The following is a 17,255-nucleotide window of genomic DNA, read 5'->3' as shown; positions in this document are numbered from 1 at the left end:
GTTCTCTTGAATCGTTGATCTATCGTTAGAAGATCTTCATTGTATAATCTGACATGAAGAACACACTCTCTCGTAAAATCGGTCAAGATTATATTGGGATTATGCCGTGACAAGACTGCTGTAATCGGACAGAGACGAGGACTTTATTTGGTATCTTTGTCTCAAGGACATGGTGGTTTCATGTCTTGCTCACCATCGCGGTCATACCTTACAAATACAAACCTAAATAAATAAATCCCTCTGATGTACGTTCATCCAGTCTATCCAATTACAGACGCGTCAGACGTCTCCGATTCTTTGTCAGATGAAGCGTTTTATCTCTGACACTCCAAACACTGCTGTAGGAAAAAAAATTCAAAATGTTTACGGATGCCCAAAAAACACGGCTGCGGGTTGAAAATATCCTGGCTGAAAATAGCCGTTGGGCGGAGCTTTTGTGAGGCGGGCGTGTCACTTCTGTTAATTGTCTCATCCTTCCAGACAGTGATGGCTCTGCATCCAGCCAAGGAGGAGGCGATTCTTGCTTGGGTATGTATGTCCGCGTTATATCACCTTTCTCGCTGTTATTATAACGCATTCTCGGTTTACATTGAACGGAAAAATGTTTATTGCAGATGAACGGCCTGCAGCTGGACCAACCGGTGCAGCGAATCACAGACCTGCAGGATGGAAGTCTGCTGCTCAAACTCGTCTATAAACTGTGAGTCATGAATTATGAAGAAAAGGATCAGCAGTGTTTACAGTTTGTATTAACAGTGGGAAGTGTCGCGTCGGTCGTCTTCGCTATGTTTGTACTTTTTAAAATGAGCTCCTATTCTATGACTGGTTTTTGTAGGAAAGGGGAGGAGCCCAGCCAGGCTCCTATGCACCTGCCTCAAGCAGAAAGGCTGTCAATCATCTCTGACTTCCTCCACAGTAAGTTTTACACTCCAGCTGTCTGACTGCTTGGCTTTCTATCTAGCGGTTTGTCTGTCTATATATTTATCCAGCGGTCTCGGCTGACGTGTGTCCGTGTCGTCTTCGTCTTCTCCTCCTCCAGGTGGGTGTCATGTGGAAGAGTGTGTGCTCCTCACACTGGCCAAGGGAAGGATGCTGGAGTTGGAGCTCACCAAGGTGGCATTGAATGCTTCAAAAGCTTTATAAGCTGCTAATTTTCAGTTTCTTGGTAGCTGTGGGAAGTAGCACAGGATTTGGAAGGAACCAGTATATGAGCAGATAAACTGATAAAAGCATATTTAGATATGCAATGTTTTAAGAAATATTTGTTCTCTCTCTGTATACGCTTAAATGAGGATAATTAATACAGCGTGTGTGTGTGTGTGTGTTTAGGTTGTGCTGCTCCTGTGCTACTACGGACTCGTTAACAACAATCTGGTGCCCAAAGTGGAGTTTGAAACAGAGGTAATGCTTAAAGACGTGCGTGTTGAGCATTAGCGCAAAATATCAAATGATCCTTCACAAGACATCACAATAAATAATATGGCAGCGATTTTAAGGGGCCAAGCGCTTTCTGGTCCCACACCTCCGGGGTGGAGGAAATCCGGGAGCCGCAGTGACCACCATCGCTCGCTCGTACCCTCCTGAGTTCTAAATGAACTATAATCTTATTTGTTCAAGCACATGTATTAAGTTTGGTGTCGATACGTAAAGGGGTTGCTGAGACAGCAGCCTCACTTCCTGTCTGGCAACTTCGTGATCGAATTTGTTTACCTGTTATGGGCAAACCGTGTAAAAAAACCACGGTTTTGTTTAGCCTGCTTTGACAATGCGATTGTTAAAATTTCATGAATCTTGGAAAAATTCTAGAAGGAAAAAAGGGGGGGGGTAATTCCAGTTTTTGTTTGAATTCAAAACGACTTTTGCGGATCACAAATCCATGTCCTCAAGAACACCCACCAACTTCCAGCGAATAGAGAAAGGATTATTGTATTGTACTGCCCCCTAGAGATGAATTTGGACAAAATGTCTAATTATAATAATAATAATAATAATAATAATAGCATGAACTTATAGAAGGGTGCACCTTTGGTGCTTGGCCCCCTAAATGTACGTCATGTTCCACATGAGCCTTTTTAAATCAAACTAGGGCCGCAACTAACAATTATTTTCATAATCGATCAGTTGGCCGAAAATTTTTTCGATTAATTGGATGGGGCGGGGCAAACATTCAGTGCCTTTTTTTTCTGTTTGTTTAAAATAAAATCCACAAACTGAGTGTTACAAATATAAATTCAGACTAAAACTTTACACAACTGTTTGTCCAAAACAGAAAAGAACCCAATACACACACACCAGAATATATATTATTCATTTAGGACTGTAGTTTAATTTGGTGCTTTTTGTGAATCCATAAAAAAAATGCATAAGTACTTGGATATGGATTTGTAATTTACAAAAGTCGTTTTGAAAAAAATAAATAAAATAAATAAATATATATATTTTATGGATTAGTTGTTGCAGCTCTAAAGCAAACAATATAAATGATTGAATCTGACTGAAAACCAGCACTGGTTGTAATAGTGTGTGTGTGCTGATGTTGTAGAGAAGAATGGAAACTGGAATAAATGATGACAGTGAGTGTGTGTGTGTGTTCAAGTCTTTACATGAATAATGTCTGGTGTCCTTTTAATAACATCATGTTTCCTTCTATTCAGCAAAAGAAACTGCTCTTCATCTCTCTCTCTCTCTCTCTCTCTCTCTCTCTCTCAGCTTCAGATGGCGACCATGTTGCGTTATGTTCAGGAGGGAGTGAGCGGTCTGTCTCTGCGTGAAGGTCTGGACAAGCTCCTCACCACAGGCTGTAAGTGTCCACTAAACCCTTCACTCTGCCAGGGTTTTCATAGCAGATGGAATGGAACAGATGGACCCCATCAGCAAGACGGTGTTTATTTTAACCTTTTGATTTAAAAGCAATCCACCCAAAAAAAAAACGTCGGTTTTTGTCCAGATTCACGCCGACGGCTTTCACAAATCCTCTACGTCAGGAACACACGGCACCTTACAGTGAATAAAGAGAACGAAGAATTTTTGTGAATTATAACCCCCCCCCCCCGCCCCCCACAGCTGAATTTGGACAAAATGTCTAGAATTGACGCTTTTATTATTAACACAACAATAACATGCATTTATAGTAGGATGCATCTATCTATTCCGTATGGTATAAAGTTCTTCATTCTTGTAGGTTTACCACATTATTGAATGTTTCTTTTTTTTCTCTCTCTCTCTCTAAGCACGTGTCTCTTTGTCTTTTTCAGCTCTGATCTACAGCTCGTCTGTGAGCAGTATGTCCTCTCACAGTGACGACGGCTCGCCCATTTTCTCCCGGTCACACAGCTCTCCACTCGTCCGCTTTCTGGAGCTCAACACCGTGGCCTCCAGCTCGTTTGTCAGGTAATGTTCAGACATCCACATCTTTGTATGCGTGTTGCTTTGTGTTGGAGATGTCTGACCTCATCTTGGGGTTGGGGGTGGACCTGTAAGTTTTATAGATTCTGCCTGCCTGTATATCTGTGTGTTTATTCTCTCTCTCTCTCTCTCTCTCTCTCTCTCTCTCTCTCTCTCTCTCTCTCTCTCTCTGTCTATCTCTCTGTCTATCAGCTCTCCAATACAGGAGCTGATGAGCACGCCTCAGGTGCAGGTGAAGCGTCTGCGTAAGGAGCTGGCACGTGAGGGAGACGTGCGTGACGAACTAGAACGAGAGCTGACTGAACGCATCACCCTCCTCTCAGAGCAAGGTAGACAAAATAATCGTTTTCACTTTAGATCGGTGTGTTAGGATTTAGAGCAAAAAGTCACATGATAATTCACCAGACATCATTATAGATTATAGAGCTACAAGCAGCGATTTAAGGGTCCAAGCACTTTCTGGTCCCACACCTTAGCGACGGAGGAAACCCAGGCGGCACGGTGACCACCACCGCTCACTCGTACCCTCCTGAGTTGCAAATAAACTCCAGTCTTGTTAGATTTATTATATATTCCTGAGTCTCTCGCTCCTACAGAGGGACAGATCAGTCAGCTTCAGTACAGGCTGCAGCGCTTGCAGAGGGATCAGGAGGAGATGGAGAAGGAGCACAAAGCTACACTGACTGAGCTGCAGGAGAAGAACAACGGGTAACCCTTGTATAACTGTTATTCTTGCTCCTCATTCACAGTCTAATCTTATTTCATTAGAGCTGCATGCTGGCATGTATTAGACGTATCTTTGTTGCAAATCATCTCGCATTTATGCGCGCTCATTTATGTATATTTTTTTTCCGTTCCAGACTCCTCACACGGGTACACGAGGTCTTAAAGCAGTGTCGAGACCTTAAAACGGACAACAGTCAGAAAGAGAGACGGATTGACGATCTGATGGAGGAGAATGGCACACTCGCCGCACAGGTACGATTATTACTTTATTTTCCCCGTTCTCATTTTTGTTCCAGTCTGGTGTGAGACACAGCTTTGAAGCAATTCTTCTTTAATAGCGATCCTTTCTGATTTACCGACACTTGTTTTTTTGTGCACACCAGGTGAGAAACGCATTGGGGCAGCTCGCGAGGGCTGAGGAGGAAGTCGCTAAAATATCAGAAGCTCACGATTCGTCCCAGACAGAGTGGGGGAACAGGAGGGACTTGCTGCAGAGAGAGCTAAGCCAGGCTCTCACCGACAAGGTGAATACACACTTTTTTTTTTCTTTTCTTTTCTTCTTCTTTCATAAATTGCTGTATTTCTAATAACAGTAACACATTTTCAAGAATCTAGTTATCTGCATGAGTTTCCATGTACCTTGTTCCTTTATTAATTCACACTTTCTCATGGATGGTACAGTAGAAAATAAATAATAACTAAAATAGCATAAATTTTTTGTTTTAAATGTGCAAGATATTGGTGAAAAAGGAAATGTGAATACTATTCATCATGAATATCAGTGGTTTGGTGGTTAAAAAAAAAAGTACAGTAAACATTCTCTTGGTCATGTTTACACGAGTGCTCAAATTAAGCAACAAATTAAGTGTTGATGTGAACTAGAGGTCGCCCGGTTGATCGGTACAGATAAGAGATTGCTGGAACTAAGATCTGATTTTCCCCAGTGGTGTCCGCTGCAGGAACCTGAGAAGGGTCTGGTGTCATTATACAGTACGAGAGCGGCCTCTAGAGGCAAAAAGTCACTGACTAATTTTTTTTTTAAATTTTTTATAATTAATTAATTCATTTTGGGTGTCTTTATTTGTTAGTTGTAGTGTTACTTTTTGGTTTAGTTTGGATGTATATCTTTTTATTCACTTTAATATTTAGTAATGGTTAATATTCATTAAAAAAAAAGTCCAGTCAGTTCTGTTTATTTTTGTCAAAGTTCAGCAATATTTTACTTTTAAATGTTTTCATTCAGTATCAATTTTAAAAACTATCGGTTATCAGCAGGTACCGGCCAACTTGGTTATCAGTAAAAAAAATTGTCCGACACCTCTAGTGTGATTTCTATTTTAATATACTTGTGGGAATGTTGGTGTGTGTTGTGTAACTGATTGATGTTTAGTACTTATTTTAGAAAAGTGGCAATAATCATTTATTTCTGACCACTGTTATTTTCTTGCCTTCTTCCTCTGTCCATCCTGATGTCTTTATCTGGCTGTTTTCACATCCTTGTTCAGGAATGTCTTACTGAGCAAATTCAGATCTTACAAGGAAAGATCTCCGTTTTGGAGGACGAGCTCGCCAAGCTCTCGCAGCAACCCGAAGAGAGAGGTGAAGTCCTGGGGCCGATCGTAGAGGTAGGTGTTCCGGTCCATGCTATAAACTTTTCTTCCAAATTTCATAGTAATTTGGAACAGCCGATTTGGAGGGCGGGGTTTCTTCTCCTTGACGTGTCGGAGTATTTACGGTGTATATATCATAAATGGGTTTGGTATCTCATTCAAGGTAAAGCTTTTAACACAAACCATGATATATATTTATTTTCCCCCTCTCTGCATCAGATAATACAAGGCTCGTTTCAATGTAGTATTTTTTTATGTTGCGTTTGGGAGATTTTTTTTTTTTTTTGACTACGTACTGATGACCCAGCATTAGTGTTTGTTTCATTATTCAACACGTACATCCCAACACTAACACTATTGGCATTCTATCCGTAAGACTTCTTTGCTTATCGTCCTTTTGTTTGTTTGTTGTAAAACGGCAATCCCTACCTCCACAGTGGGAGAAACTGAAGCAGGAACTTGCAGACTTGTCTCTAAAAAGTTCCCAACTGGAAGAAACCATTTCCCTCCTTGAGAAGGAGAAAATGGCCGTCGAAACACTATTAGCAGAAGAGAGAAGCTCCTTTGAAAAGGAAACCCTGCGCTTGGAGGGACGTATTTCGGATCTTCAGCAGTCGATAAACAATATACAAGCTGAGAAGGAAGCTCAGGAACAAGCCTCAAAGACCAAACAGGAAACTCTTACCTCCCAGATAGCAGCTTTGGAAACTGATCTGGCTCGTCTTCAACAGCTGGAAGTCCAGCTGACGGTAGAGATCGCTGCATCCGCTGAACTTCGGCAGCAACGTGGGGCGTTGGAGGCAAAGGTCGCCTCCTTGGAGGGCATGGTTAATATGCTACAATCCAAATGTGAAAATATGAAGGCAGAAAATATAACACAGCAGGAAGTTCTTGATGTTGTTAGGGCTGACCTTCAAAATGCCCAAATTTCCCTTGTGGAATATGAAAAAAAGCTGGCAGACCATCAAAAAGTGGTAGAGGAGAATGCTTCTCTCCGAGCCAGAATCTCTGCACTGGATGACACCATCGTGAATCTTCAGACCGAGATTGATGGTGAGAGAAAAAGAGGTGATGAGCTTCTTACGGCGAAAGAGCAGCAGAAAGCTTTGATGGAGGAAAAGTTTCAAAAACAGGAGCACAAAGCTCATGAGATGTTCACCGAACTAGAGACTCTGAGCCAAGAGCTTCGCAAAATGAAGCATCAGAAACTTGATTCTGAATCGTGTATAGAGAAGTTAATCCAAGAAGGAATTGACCTTAAAGCAAGTCTAGCAGAGGAGCGAGATCGAGGCCAGTCACAACTGGCTCTAGTAAACAAGACCAGAGAGGCGAGGGAGATGGAGCTGCAGCAAATTATTACAGACAACCAGAGCAAAATATCAGAGTTGCAGAGTAAGATTGAGGGAACTGTCGAGTCACTGAAGCAAAGCGAATCTGAACTGTCCGTGCTGAAAGAAAAAATAACTTCTAAAGATGGAGAACTCGTCATACAACAGCAGGAACTGGCCCACCTTCAAAATAAGGCAGACAATCTGCAAAGCCAGCTCTTTGAGGTAGAAGGGCTTTCACAACAACTGAGTCAGGAGGTGGTATCCAAAGACGGGGAAGTTCAACACTTGAAGGTGGCGCTTGAACAGAAGGAAGGAGAGATCCATTCCCTTAAGGTCAGCCTTCAGTCTCTTGAAGCGAGGTCCACTGAAATGCATGATCTTCACCAGAAGGAAGTTGAAGAGCAGAGGCTTGCTATCGCGGAACTGAAGTTACAACTTGCCGAAGCTGAGAAACTTATCTCTGAGAAAGTTAGAACTCTGGAAGATCTTGCCCAGCAGTTAAAGAACTTAAAGGAAGAGCTGTCCATCGAAAGGCAGAGAGTTGCTACCTTGGAAAATAGTTTCAAGACTTCAAAAGAGGCCCATGAAGTCCAGGAGCAGTCTTTGAGACTGGAGGTTACACAACTGCAGCAGGAGATTGATGGCCATTTGAAGAAGTTGGAGGAGTCATTAAATGAGATGAATTCCCTCAAAGAAGAAATGTCTCGCCAGCAGGATGCTGCACTCCAGAAAGAACAAGAGGTTTCTGTTATGGCATCGCAAAAGAAATCTCTGGAGGAAAACTTCTCTCAACTTCAGAATAAACTAGCAGAGGCCACTACACTAGCTACAGAAAGACAAACGGAGTTACTTAGGCTTCAAGAGGAGGTCCAGCATCAAGAGAATCTCAGAGCAAAAGCTCAGGAAATCGAGGAGACTCAACGTAAAGAGCTTCAAACAGAGGTAGCTGAACTTCAAGTTAGAGTTCAGGAGCTTACTGTTCTTGCTTCTGAAAGAGAAATACAGTTTGGTTCTCTTCAGGAAAAGATGAAGGAACAGGAAGACTACAGCCAGAAACTCCTTCAAAAATCTGAAGAAGCTCTTCAGACAGAACTTGAGAACATCGTCGACTTGAAGGGGCAACTTGAGTCTGCCACACATCAGACTGCAGTTAAAAATAAGCTTTTGGAGTCAGTGGAAGAAGAGCTGAGACAAATGGAGCTCATGTACCAACAGAAAGAGACCCTTGCTAGTGAAGCTTGTCAGGCCAAGGAAACTTTAGAGAGAAGAGTGAATGAGCTTTACTGTAAGCAGAAGCAAGATTTGGATAGGTACCAACAAGATTTAGAGACCTTAAAAAAGGAAAAGGAACACCTTTCTTTGGTGAACGAGTCTCTCCAGAGTGAACACCAGACCTTGCAGGTGCAGAGCAAGGAGCAACAGCAGACACTAAATGCATTAAAGGTGGACTTACAGAATGCCCAAGATGGGTACCAGCAAGAGTTAGGAACCTTGAAGAAGGAGAAGGACCATCTTGCCTCACTGAGTCAGTCCCTCGAGAATGAGTGTCAGAACTTACAGGCAGAGAATAAGGTGCAGCTGGAGGAGTTAAATGTCCTGAAGGCTGATCTTCAGAACACACAAAATGGTTATCAGCAAGAGATAGAAACATTAAAGAATGAGAAGGAACATCTCTCTTCAGCGAACCAGTCCCTCCAGCAAGAGTTACAAACCTTGCATGCAGAGAAAACTGGGCAACAAGGGGAGCTGAATGCCCTCAAGGCTGACCTGCAAGAAAACAAAGATAAATTCGAGAACGATCTGGAGATCTTAAAGAATGAGAAGGATCAGCTCTCTTCAGTAAACCAGTCCCTCCAGACTGAATGCCAAGCCTTGCAGTTAGAGAACAATGAACAACTGGAGACACTAAATGCTCTCAAGGCAGACCTACAAGAAAGCAAAGATGAACACGAAAAAGATCTGGAAACCTTGAAGAATGAGCAGGAACAGCTTGCCTCATTGAACCAGTCTCTCCAGAGTGAGTGCCAGAACCTGCAGGCAGAGAAAACCGTGCAACAGGAGGAGTTGAATGCCCTTAAGGCTGACCTGCAAGAAAGCAAAGATAAACATGAAAAAGATCTGGAAACCTTGAAGAATGAGCAGGAACAGCTTGCCTCATTGAACCAGTCTCTCCAGAGTGAGTGCCAGACCTTACAAGCAGAGAACAAGAGACAACAGGAGATGCTGAATGCTCTCAAGGCAGACCTACAAAATGCCCAAGATGGGTACCGACAAGAGTTAGAAACTTTGAAGAACGAACAGGAAAATCTCTGCTCTGTGAACCAGTCCCTCCGGAGTGAGTGCCAGAACCTGCAGGCAGAGAAAACTGTGCAACAGGAGGAGTTGAATGCCCTTAAGGTTGACCTGCAAGAAAGCAAAGATAAACACGAAAAAGATCTGGAAACCTTGAAGAATGAGCAGGAACAGCTTGCTTCACTGAACCAGTCTCTCCAGAGTGAGTGCCAGAACCTGCAGGCAGAGAAAACCGTGCAACAGGAGGAGTTGAATGCCCTTAAGGCTGACCTGCAAGAAAGAAAAGCTAAATACCAAAAAGATCTAGAGATTTCAAAGTGTGAAAAGGAGCACCTCTCTTCTGTGAACCAGTCCCTTCAGACTGAGTGCCAGACCTTACAAGCAGAGAACAGGAGACAACAGGAGATGCTGAATGCTCTCAAGGCAGACCTACAAAATGCCCAAGATGGGTACCGACAAGAGTTAGAAACTTTGAAGAACGAACAGGAAAATCTCTGCTCTGTGAACCAGTCCCTCCGGAGTGAGTGCCAGAACCTGCAGGCAGAGAAAACCGTGCAACAGGAGGAGTTGAAAGCCCTTAAGGTTGACCTGCAAGAAAGCAAAGATAAACACGAAAAAGATCTGGAAACCTTGAAGAATGAGCAGGAACAGCTTGCTTCACTGAACCAGTCTCTCCAGAGTGAGTGCCAGAACCTGCAGGCAGAGAAAACCGTGCAACAGGAGGAGTTGAAAGCCCTTAAGGTTGACCTGCAAGAAAGCAAAGATAAACACGAAAAAGATCTGGAAACCTTGAAGAATGAGCAGGAACAGCTTGCTTCACTGAACCAGTCTCTCCAGAGTGAGTGCCAGAACCTGCAGGCAGAGAAAACCGTGCAACAGGAGGAGTTGAATGCCCTTAAGGTTGACCTGCAAGAAAGCAAAGATAAACACGAAAAAGATCTGGAAACCTTGAAGAATGAGAAGGAACAGCTTGCCTCAGTGAACCAGTCCCTGCAGGCAGAGAAAACTGGGCAACAGGAGGAGTTGAATGCTCTCAAGGCTGATCTGCAAGAAAACAAAGATACATACCACAAAGATCTGGAAACCTTGAAGAATGAGAAGGATCATCTTGCCTCAGTGAACCAGTCCCTTCTTAAAGACCTTGAGGAAGCCCAGAAGGTGGGAGCAGAACTGGTCTCTGTCAGAGAAGTCACCCAACAGCGAGAAAATGAGCTTGAAACCCACGTTAAGGAACTACAGGTGAAGTTGAAAGAATTCTCAACACTGGTTGATGAAAGAGAGGCTGAAATAAGAAATCTTCACCTAGAAGTAAAGCAGCAAGAAGCTTCCAGGCTCAGCACTCTTGATCAGTTTAAGGAGTCTGAGAAGCAGAAGCAGGATGCCTGTCAGGCTAACGAAGTCTTGGAGAAAGCCATTTCTGAGCTGCGCCTCAAGCGAAAACAAGAGCTTGAGAAGTACCAGCAGCAACTGGATGCCTTGGCAAAGGAGAAAGACATCCTTACCACTGTAAACCATTCCCTCCAGGCTGAGAGAAAGGCACAACAGGAGGCTCTGAATGACCTCCAGAGTGGCTTGCAGCAGGAAGTGAAGACCCTGAAAAAAGAAAAGGAGCATCTGTCTTCAATTAACCAGTCACTTCAGAGGGAGTGTGATGCCTCCCAGAGACTCGGAGCAGATTTGGAGGCGAAGCTGAAGGGACAGACTGAATCAATCCGGGCTACGAAAGAGGCTCTCCAAAAGAAAGAGAAGCAGAACCAAGAACTACAGGAGCAGCTCAGGGTGAAGACTGAAACCGTGGAGCACTACAAAGTACAGGTTAGATCATTCTCCTCTTTTTTTTTTTTTTTTTTTTTTCTTTTCTTTTTTTTGTTTTTGTTTGTTTGTTTATGCCAAAAAAGTGGTACCAGGTGGAGCTCTTTAGGCTAAGAGTATCACCACTCTCTCTTCCGTACAGGTAGAAAAAGCGAAAACTCATTACAACGGGAAAAAGCAACAACTCCTGGAGGAGCAGGAAGCACGTCGGACCCTCCAGACCTCTTTGGAAACCAGCGAAAGTGAGGCAAAGGCCTTGAAGGCTGAGCTGAAACTGGTCTCCATGGAGCTGGAGAAGATCAAGGAGACAGAGAAGAGTTTGATGGTGAAGGTCAAGAGTCTGGTGACGCAGGTCGGTGGAATGAATTGCGAGTGTTTATGGATGTTTGACGGGTTACCTTTTAAAAAGTTTTATTTATCAAAAACTTTTATTTATTTATTTATTTATTTATTTTTAAATTTGTTGTAGTTGGATTACGCAGACCGACAGTTAAGAGAACAGAGAAAGCAGGAAGGCCAAAGCGTCAAGGTGAAACACAGAGAAAGCGTTTATGGGAAAATCCCAGAACATCCACGGAATGCTAGCACGGAGAGCCTGGAGCTCAACCTGGATGATTCTCTGGATGCCGCTGGGTAACTTCTTCCTTATTTATTTCTTGAAGTTTACTCCTCTTCAAGTGACAAAAAAGTGATGTGATTGTGAAGTTGACCTCACTACTGGAATCACTCTCTCTCTCTCTCTCTCTCTCTCTCCCCCAGCAGTAAACGGTCCCTGCCTGGTGAGTCCAGCACTCCTTTGGTCCGAAGTTCCGAACGCTTGGCAGCAAAACGGCACGCTCAAGGTGGAGGCTCTTTAGAGACGCTGTACTTCACTCCCATGATGCCACGGGCCAAGAAACATGAAGGTGCACCCCAGGATCACAAATTAGAAAGCAGCATCACGTCACTCGGGGAGCTAACTCTGGATTCGGCGAAGAAGCCGAGCTCTTCGGTCCAGAGACGACGCACCACGCAAGTCATCAACATCACCATGACCAAGGTGGGGATCAAGGAAACGTACATTTTGTATTGCTTTATCACAACATCTTAACGATATGGTAAATATCAATGAGGTGTTTGAATGTGTGGTTTTTTAAATTTTTTTTTTTATGATTTTTTAAAATTTATTTTAATCAGTGTTGTGCTCTCTGTAGAAAACTCCTCGCGGTGGTGCTGCCGACGCAGATGAATCTTTCTTCAGCCTGCACTCGGCTCAGTCGCAGCCCAACGTGGCCTCCCACAAAGCCCGGCCCGTCTCGGCAGAGATCTTTGAGGATCCCGACAAACTTCTCAGCCTTCCTGGGTATCGTCGTAGCACTGCTCATGGCACCGTTCCCCCACGACGTGAGTATAAACACATGTTTAACCATCTTTATCTTCATATATTTGTCTTTTTATCCATTTTTCTAATCTTCTAATCATCTATCTGTATCTTTCTCTGTGTTTTTCCTCTTTCAGTCTGTCTAGCTCTGCCTCTCTCTTTCTACCTGCCTGTCTTTCTATTTGTCTCTCTCTCTCTCTCTCTCTCTCTCTCTCTCTCTTCATCTTTGCATCTGTCTTTCATTCTCATTTATCTATCTTTTGGATGATGTTTAAAAAAAAAAAAAAAGAAAACAGCAATTCACAGATTGACATTTTGTTCTCTGTCCGTCCGCAGCCTCGAGTGTGTTCTGTTTAGGATCCGAGTACGAGCCGGACCACCTCACTGACGACTGGATGAGAATCGCAGAGCTGCAGTCACGTAACAAAGCCTGTTTACCTCACCTGAAGAGCAGCTACCCGCTGGAGTCCAGGGTATGAACACAACCTGCTTTATAGGGTGAGCTGTGGATGGATTGATTAGTTAGTTAATGTGCTTGTGCCGTTCTGTCCTGCAGCCCAGTCTGGGTTTCACACACCTGCCCGTAACCGACGAGGACGTTCGTACCGGCGACCCTCACGAGACCATTCGCCGTGCCTCCATGGTCCCGTCTCAGCTCAAGGACTCGGTCGCTGCTCACCGGCTCTCCCTGGCCCCGCCTGCAGCGGCTGCGCATGGCCGCGCACCCCAAGTGTCCAAAGCACGGGAAGTGCGATCCACACGCAGCCCCCTGGCCCCTAAGCGGCCTGCGGGGCAAGTACAGGACTTGGACACACCCGATGTGAGGGGCATCATTACATCCTTGTGCATTTCAGTAGATGCTTTAAATTACAAATTAAAAAAAAAAGAAATTATAATTTTTTTCTCTCTTCAGGCGAAGAAGTTTGTCAGCTGCTTCCCTCGAACACCTAAAGGGAGGAACCTTCGCTCTACCAGCTCGCAGAACATCGCACCCTCTCTGGTGTGTGTACGTGCTGTTATTCATACGGCACCTTTCTGATCCTCAGGTACACATTTGTGTACACAGTGTTTTCAGATACTTAAATTTACTCTTTGTGTGTGTGTGTTGCAGGCTGATCGGAGGCAGTCCATGGCGTTCGTGATTGACAATACTCCTAAAAAAGTTGTGCGTGGGGACAGCAGCCTGCTGCAGCGCGGCATCAGCAAACTCCGCAAATCCCCGCGTACCGCCAGCACGAAGTCACCAAAGATCACCAGCAGCGCGAAGAAGGTACGTGTGGCGGGTTAAAGGTCATGACCCTTAGCTTTAACCTTATAGATGATGTCAACGTCACAGTTCTGCTCGTTAAGTCTTTGTGAAGCGAAAACGTGCCGGAGTGCGTTAGTGCAGTGGTTCCCAAACTGGGGTACGCGAGGTGACTGAGGGGGTACGGGAGCAAAATGCTGAGATTTACTGTTCATTTAATTCCGCCTCACTAAATAACATTAAAATTCGAATTCATGTTTTTCTCACGCCCAAAAAGAAACTTGTGCCCTCTCCAGTGTACAAACGGCAAAATTGCAGTGTTCTAAAGGACCTGTACATGACATCCAATCAAATTATCCTGTCTTTCACGTTCAAAACTGCATCCCCTCGATCATGCGTCCGTGCGCATCTTACCGCATGTCATTTATCACCAGCACTCGGCTACATGGTGAAGTTAAGTAATAGCTCGTAATGTTAAAATGGAGAAGTGGCTACAAAGATATCGGCCCGCTAACACAGTCCTCTGACAGCAGTGGCCCAGGTGCCTCTAACACCGCATTCGTAGCAAGCGTAAGTGTACCCAGTGCTACTAGCCCGGTTCACGCCGATACAGACAGCAGTGTATCCGAAGTTGAAACGCCACCTCTTCTTCACCGGTAATCCGCAGAAAAACCATCAAAGAGGTGCAGATATGATGAGAAATATATTTCTTTGGGCTTTACATACGCCGACAGTGAAGAAAACCCCCAGCCACAGTGTGTATGTGCAAAAGTACTCTCTCATAACCGCATGAAACCAGCATTTCTGCGCAGACATTTAGAACGAAAGCATGCTACTTAGTTTTTGCTAAATAATCCTCGAGTTTTTTGAAAGACATTTAAGACAACTCAGGAGTAGTAAGGCTTTTATAACAGCATAGGAAAACCTAAATAGGAATGGTCTGGAAGTATCCTACATGGGGAGTTGCAGAGTGGCTCAGACTAAACCCCATACTATTGTGGAGGACTTCATTCTTCCTGCTGCGGCTGATATAGCTGGATTAATGCCTGGGGAAAAGGCCACAAAAAAACAATACAGAGGATGCCATCGTCGGACAACAGTTTGAGAGAGCGGGTACGCAAAAGGATGTTAAAAGCCTGGGGGGGAGTACACCACTGTAAAAAGTTTGGGAACCACTATGTTAGTGTGTTCTTGCAGCACTAAAAGACAATATGGAACACAGAGGACAGTCATGTGAAAGCAAGTGTGTCAGTGTGGTCATTTATTTATTTATTTATTTATTTATTTATTTATTTATTTATTTATTTAAAAACTCTCTTTCCTCACAACTAAATCTGAGCCGTGTGTGTCCGAACAGAGCCCAGCATTCGGCAGTTTGCTCTGATTGATTAAAACGGGTAACGCAGTGTGCAGGTCACTAGTTTCTTCTCTGTTGTGGTGACTGGGACGGGGATGTGGGAAAAGGAAACCTCTGGAGCACTATGAGTGTTTGGTGTCTCAGTCAGGAACTCCACGACATGCCTTACGTTCTCACTAACAAGTGACCATCGAATTTAGATCTTCTTTTTTTTTCTTCTTTACACCCAGGACACTCCCACAAGCAATTTGTCTCTTGCTAGTGTGAACGAAGGGTACAGTGTGTGCACTAAGATTCACATGGGGGATTAATTTTAGTCATTTATTATTATTATTATTATTATTATTATTATTAATAATAATGCTCTCTTCCTTTTGCTCTTTTCCTAACAGTTGATGAAATTGAGGATGAAGATGTGAGATTGCGTCCTTCCTCGTCCTCTAAACAACGTGCAATAGAAACATACAGTGTCAGGATACCGATCCCGAATGTTTGGTTGTGGATTTTTTTTTATCTACTTTTTATACTCTTCATATAAATTTGTATATAGAATCAGAGGAACTCCGTAGCACTTACTGCTCTCGTCTTGTTGTGTGGACTTTTCCGTTTTGACCAAAATTACATGTTGGGGGCAGGGGAAACACTCACTACATTCTGCTACTGCCTTAAGACTGCTGTTCTTATCCTATGCGATACAGACGGGAAGCAATTGATCTCGTTGCCTACCTCGGCAGCCTCTGACCACCATCTCTTCCCCTGTGTTCTGCATGTTGTGTATCGTGGTACGTCATAAAACTGATTATCGGCACATCCCATCCCTTATAGCGTATTTTTCATTTTAAATGATCCGATGTTGATTGAATGCTTTTGTTTATTGCAGGAAACCTTTATATCCACAGAGCTGTAAATATTCAGAATCGTTTATAATAGCTTATTTTTTAGCTTTATATTTTTTGTAGTTTAATTTTTATCCTGCGTCTCTCCCTCTGTCTCTCTCTGTGTGTGTGTGTGTGGGTCTCTAATTTTCCTGTGGGCATTTTTTTTTTTTTGGTCTTTTTACTCATTTTCTACAATCCTACAATCAAAAAATGGGTTCCTAAGAGTATTCCTACTCCCACCACTCTCAGTTAATTTTATTATTTCTCAGTTAATCTATACATGTATATATTTGCATTTTATTTTATTTTTCTTAATCTATTATGTTATTATAATGTTTGTCCTTGTGTTCTGTCTATTCTTTGCTTTATATACATTTTCCCTTTTTTTTCAGTTTTCATTTCATGCGTAGAAATTAAATTCTCATGGAAGTGACGGTCTGTGTGGTGTCGTTTTATTTTCTGTTTCACCGCTTTACACTTTCATTTCTTTCAATAATAACTGTAAGGGTATAAATGTGAAAGACATTTTACTCTTGCCACTTTTAATGCAGCGTCAATGGTGCCGTTTCAAAGCAAACGCTGCACACTATAATTGTGACTACATTAGGTATCTGTGGGGTCTTGTAGCATGAAAGTTAGAAAGCAACCGTTTATGAAATACCTCCAGAGGAACAAGCACTGATTTTTCTAAAACCTAAAATGTCCATCCTAAACCTTGTGCTTCTAATCAGAGTCTAGTCTGGTGTACCTGTGCTTGCTTCTCGATGTCGGCCATTTTGAAAACTCAAATCGAGCAGCAACGTGGAGGAAACAATGTTCTAGTCCTACGATGTCTTTCGTTAATAAGTTATCATTAAGTCATGTGACAAACAACAAAAAATGTTTTTTATTTATTCATTTTTAATTTTTTTGATTTGTTTTGGTGAATAGACTGAAAAATGTGTTAATTCCTTCATTTCCAAATACATTATTCAAATTCAGAAAGTAAACAAATGCCTTCATTTCAATATCTGAAGCTGGATCACTGAAGGTGTAGGGAAATGCTTTCAAAAACAAAAAAACATTTCATTTAACCGGATGTGACTGCAGGGTTGCCAAGTCGGTGTGACAAAAGCAGACCGATGCAGTGTTGCAGAGTCTCTTCAGCTGAAAAACACCTAATGCAAAATGTCTAGAAGTCTCCTAATGACTGACGTCATCTACTAATTTGCATATTTACTGATTCGTCACTGTGTTGC

General features: G+C 43.0%; 1 protein-coding gene across 1 annotated transcript; it reads left to right on the top strand.

The window, feature by feature from the left end:
- Positions 1–289: 289 nt before the first annotated feature.
- numa1 (nuclear mitotic apparatus protein 1) lies at positions 290–17,112 on the top strand. The gene is made up of 22 exons (XM_053647639.1): positions 290–528; positions 615–700; positions 836–915; positions 1,040–1,113; positions 1,330–1,401; positions 2,710–2,800; positions 3,255–3,390; positions 3,598–3,734; positions 4,002–4,113; positions 4,266–4,383; positions 4,515–4,655; positions 5,637–5,756; positions 6,179–11,179; positions 11,319–11,528; positions 11,646–11,809; positions 11,936–12,215; positions 12,370–12,559; positions 12,873–13,009; positions 13,093–13,356; positions 13,450–13,536; positions 13,648–13,806; positions 15,532–17,112. The coding sequence occupies exons 1-22, from the start codon at positions 370–372 to the stop codon at positions 15,556–15,558; spliced, it is 7,845 nt and encodes a 2,614-aa protein (XP_053503614.1). The 5' UTR covers positions 290–369; the 3' UTR covers positions 15,559–17,112.
- Positions 17,113–17,255: the final 143 nt, after the last annotated feature.

The sequence above is a fragment of the Ictalurus furcatus genome, chromosome 17, assembly GCF_023375685.1.
Source record: "Ictalurus furcatus strain D&B chromosome 17, Billie_1.0, whole genome shotgun sequence".
Lineage (NCBI taxonomy): Eukaryota > Metazoa > Chordata > Actinopteri > Siluriformes > Ictaluridae > Ictalurus > Ictalurus furcatus.
The sequence above is the reverse complement of the archived record's forward strand: the minus strand, read 5'-3'. Positions and strand labels throughout refer to the sequence as shown.

What these genes read in the sequence shown, in the direction of transcription:
- numa1 (XM_053647639.1), top strand. Translation starts at nt 370, where the DNA reads ATGCCCAAAAAACACGGCTGCGGGTTGAAAATATCCTGGCTGAAAATA. An exon ending in AAGTGGAGTTTGAAACAGAG is followed by an intron (nt 1,402 to 2,709) that starts GTAATGCTTAAA and finishes TCTCTCTCTCAG; the next exon opens with CTTCAGATGGCGACCATGTT. An exon ending in GCCTCCAGCTCGTTTGTCAG is followed by an intron (nt 3,391 to 3,597) that starts GTAATGTTCAGA and finishes TCTGTCTATCAG; the next exon opens with CTCTCCAATACAGGAGCTGA.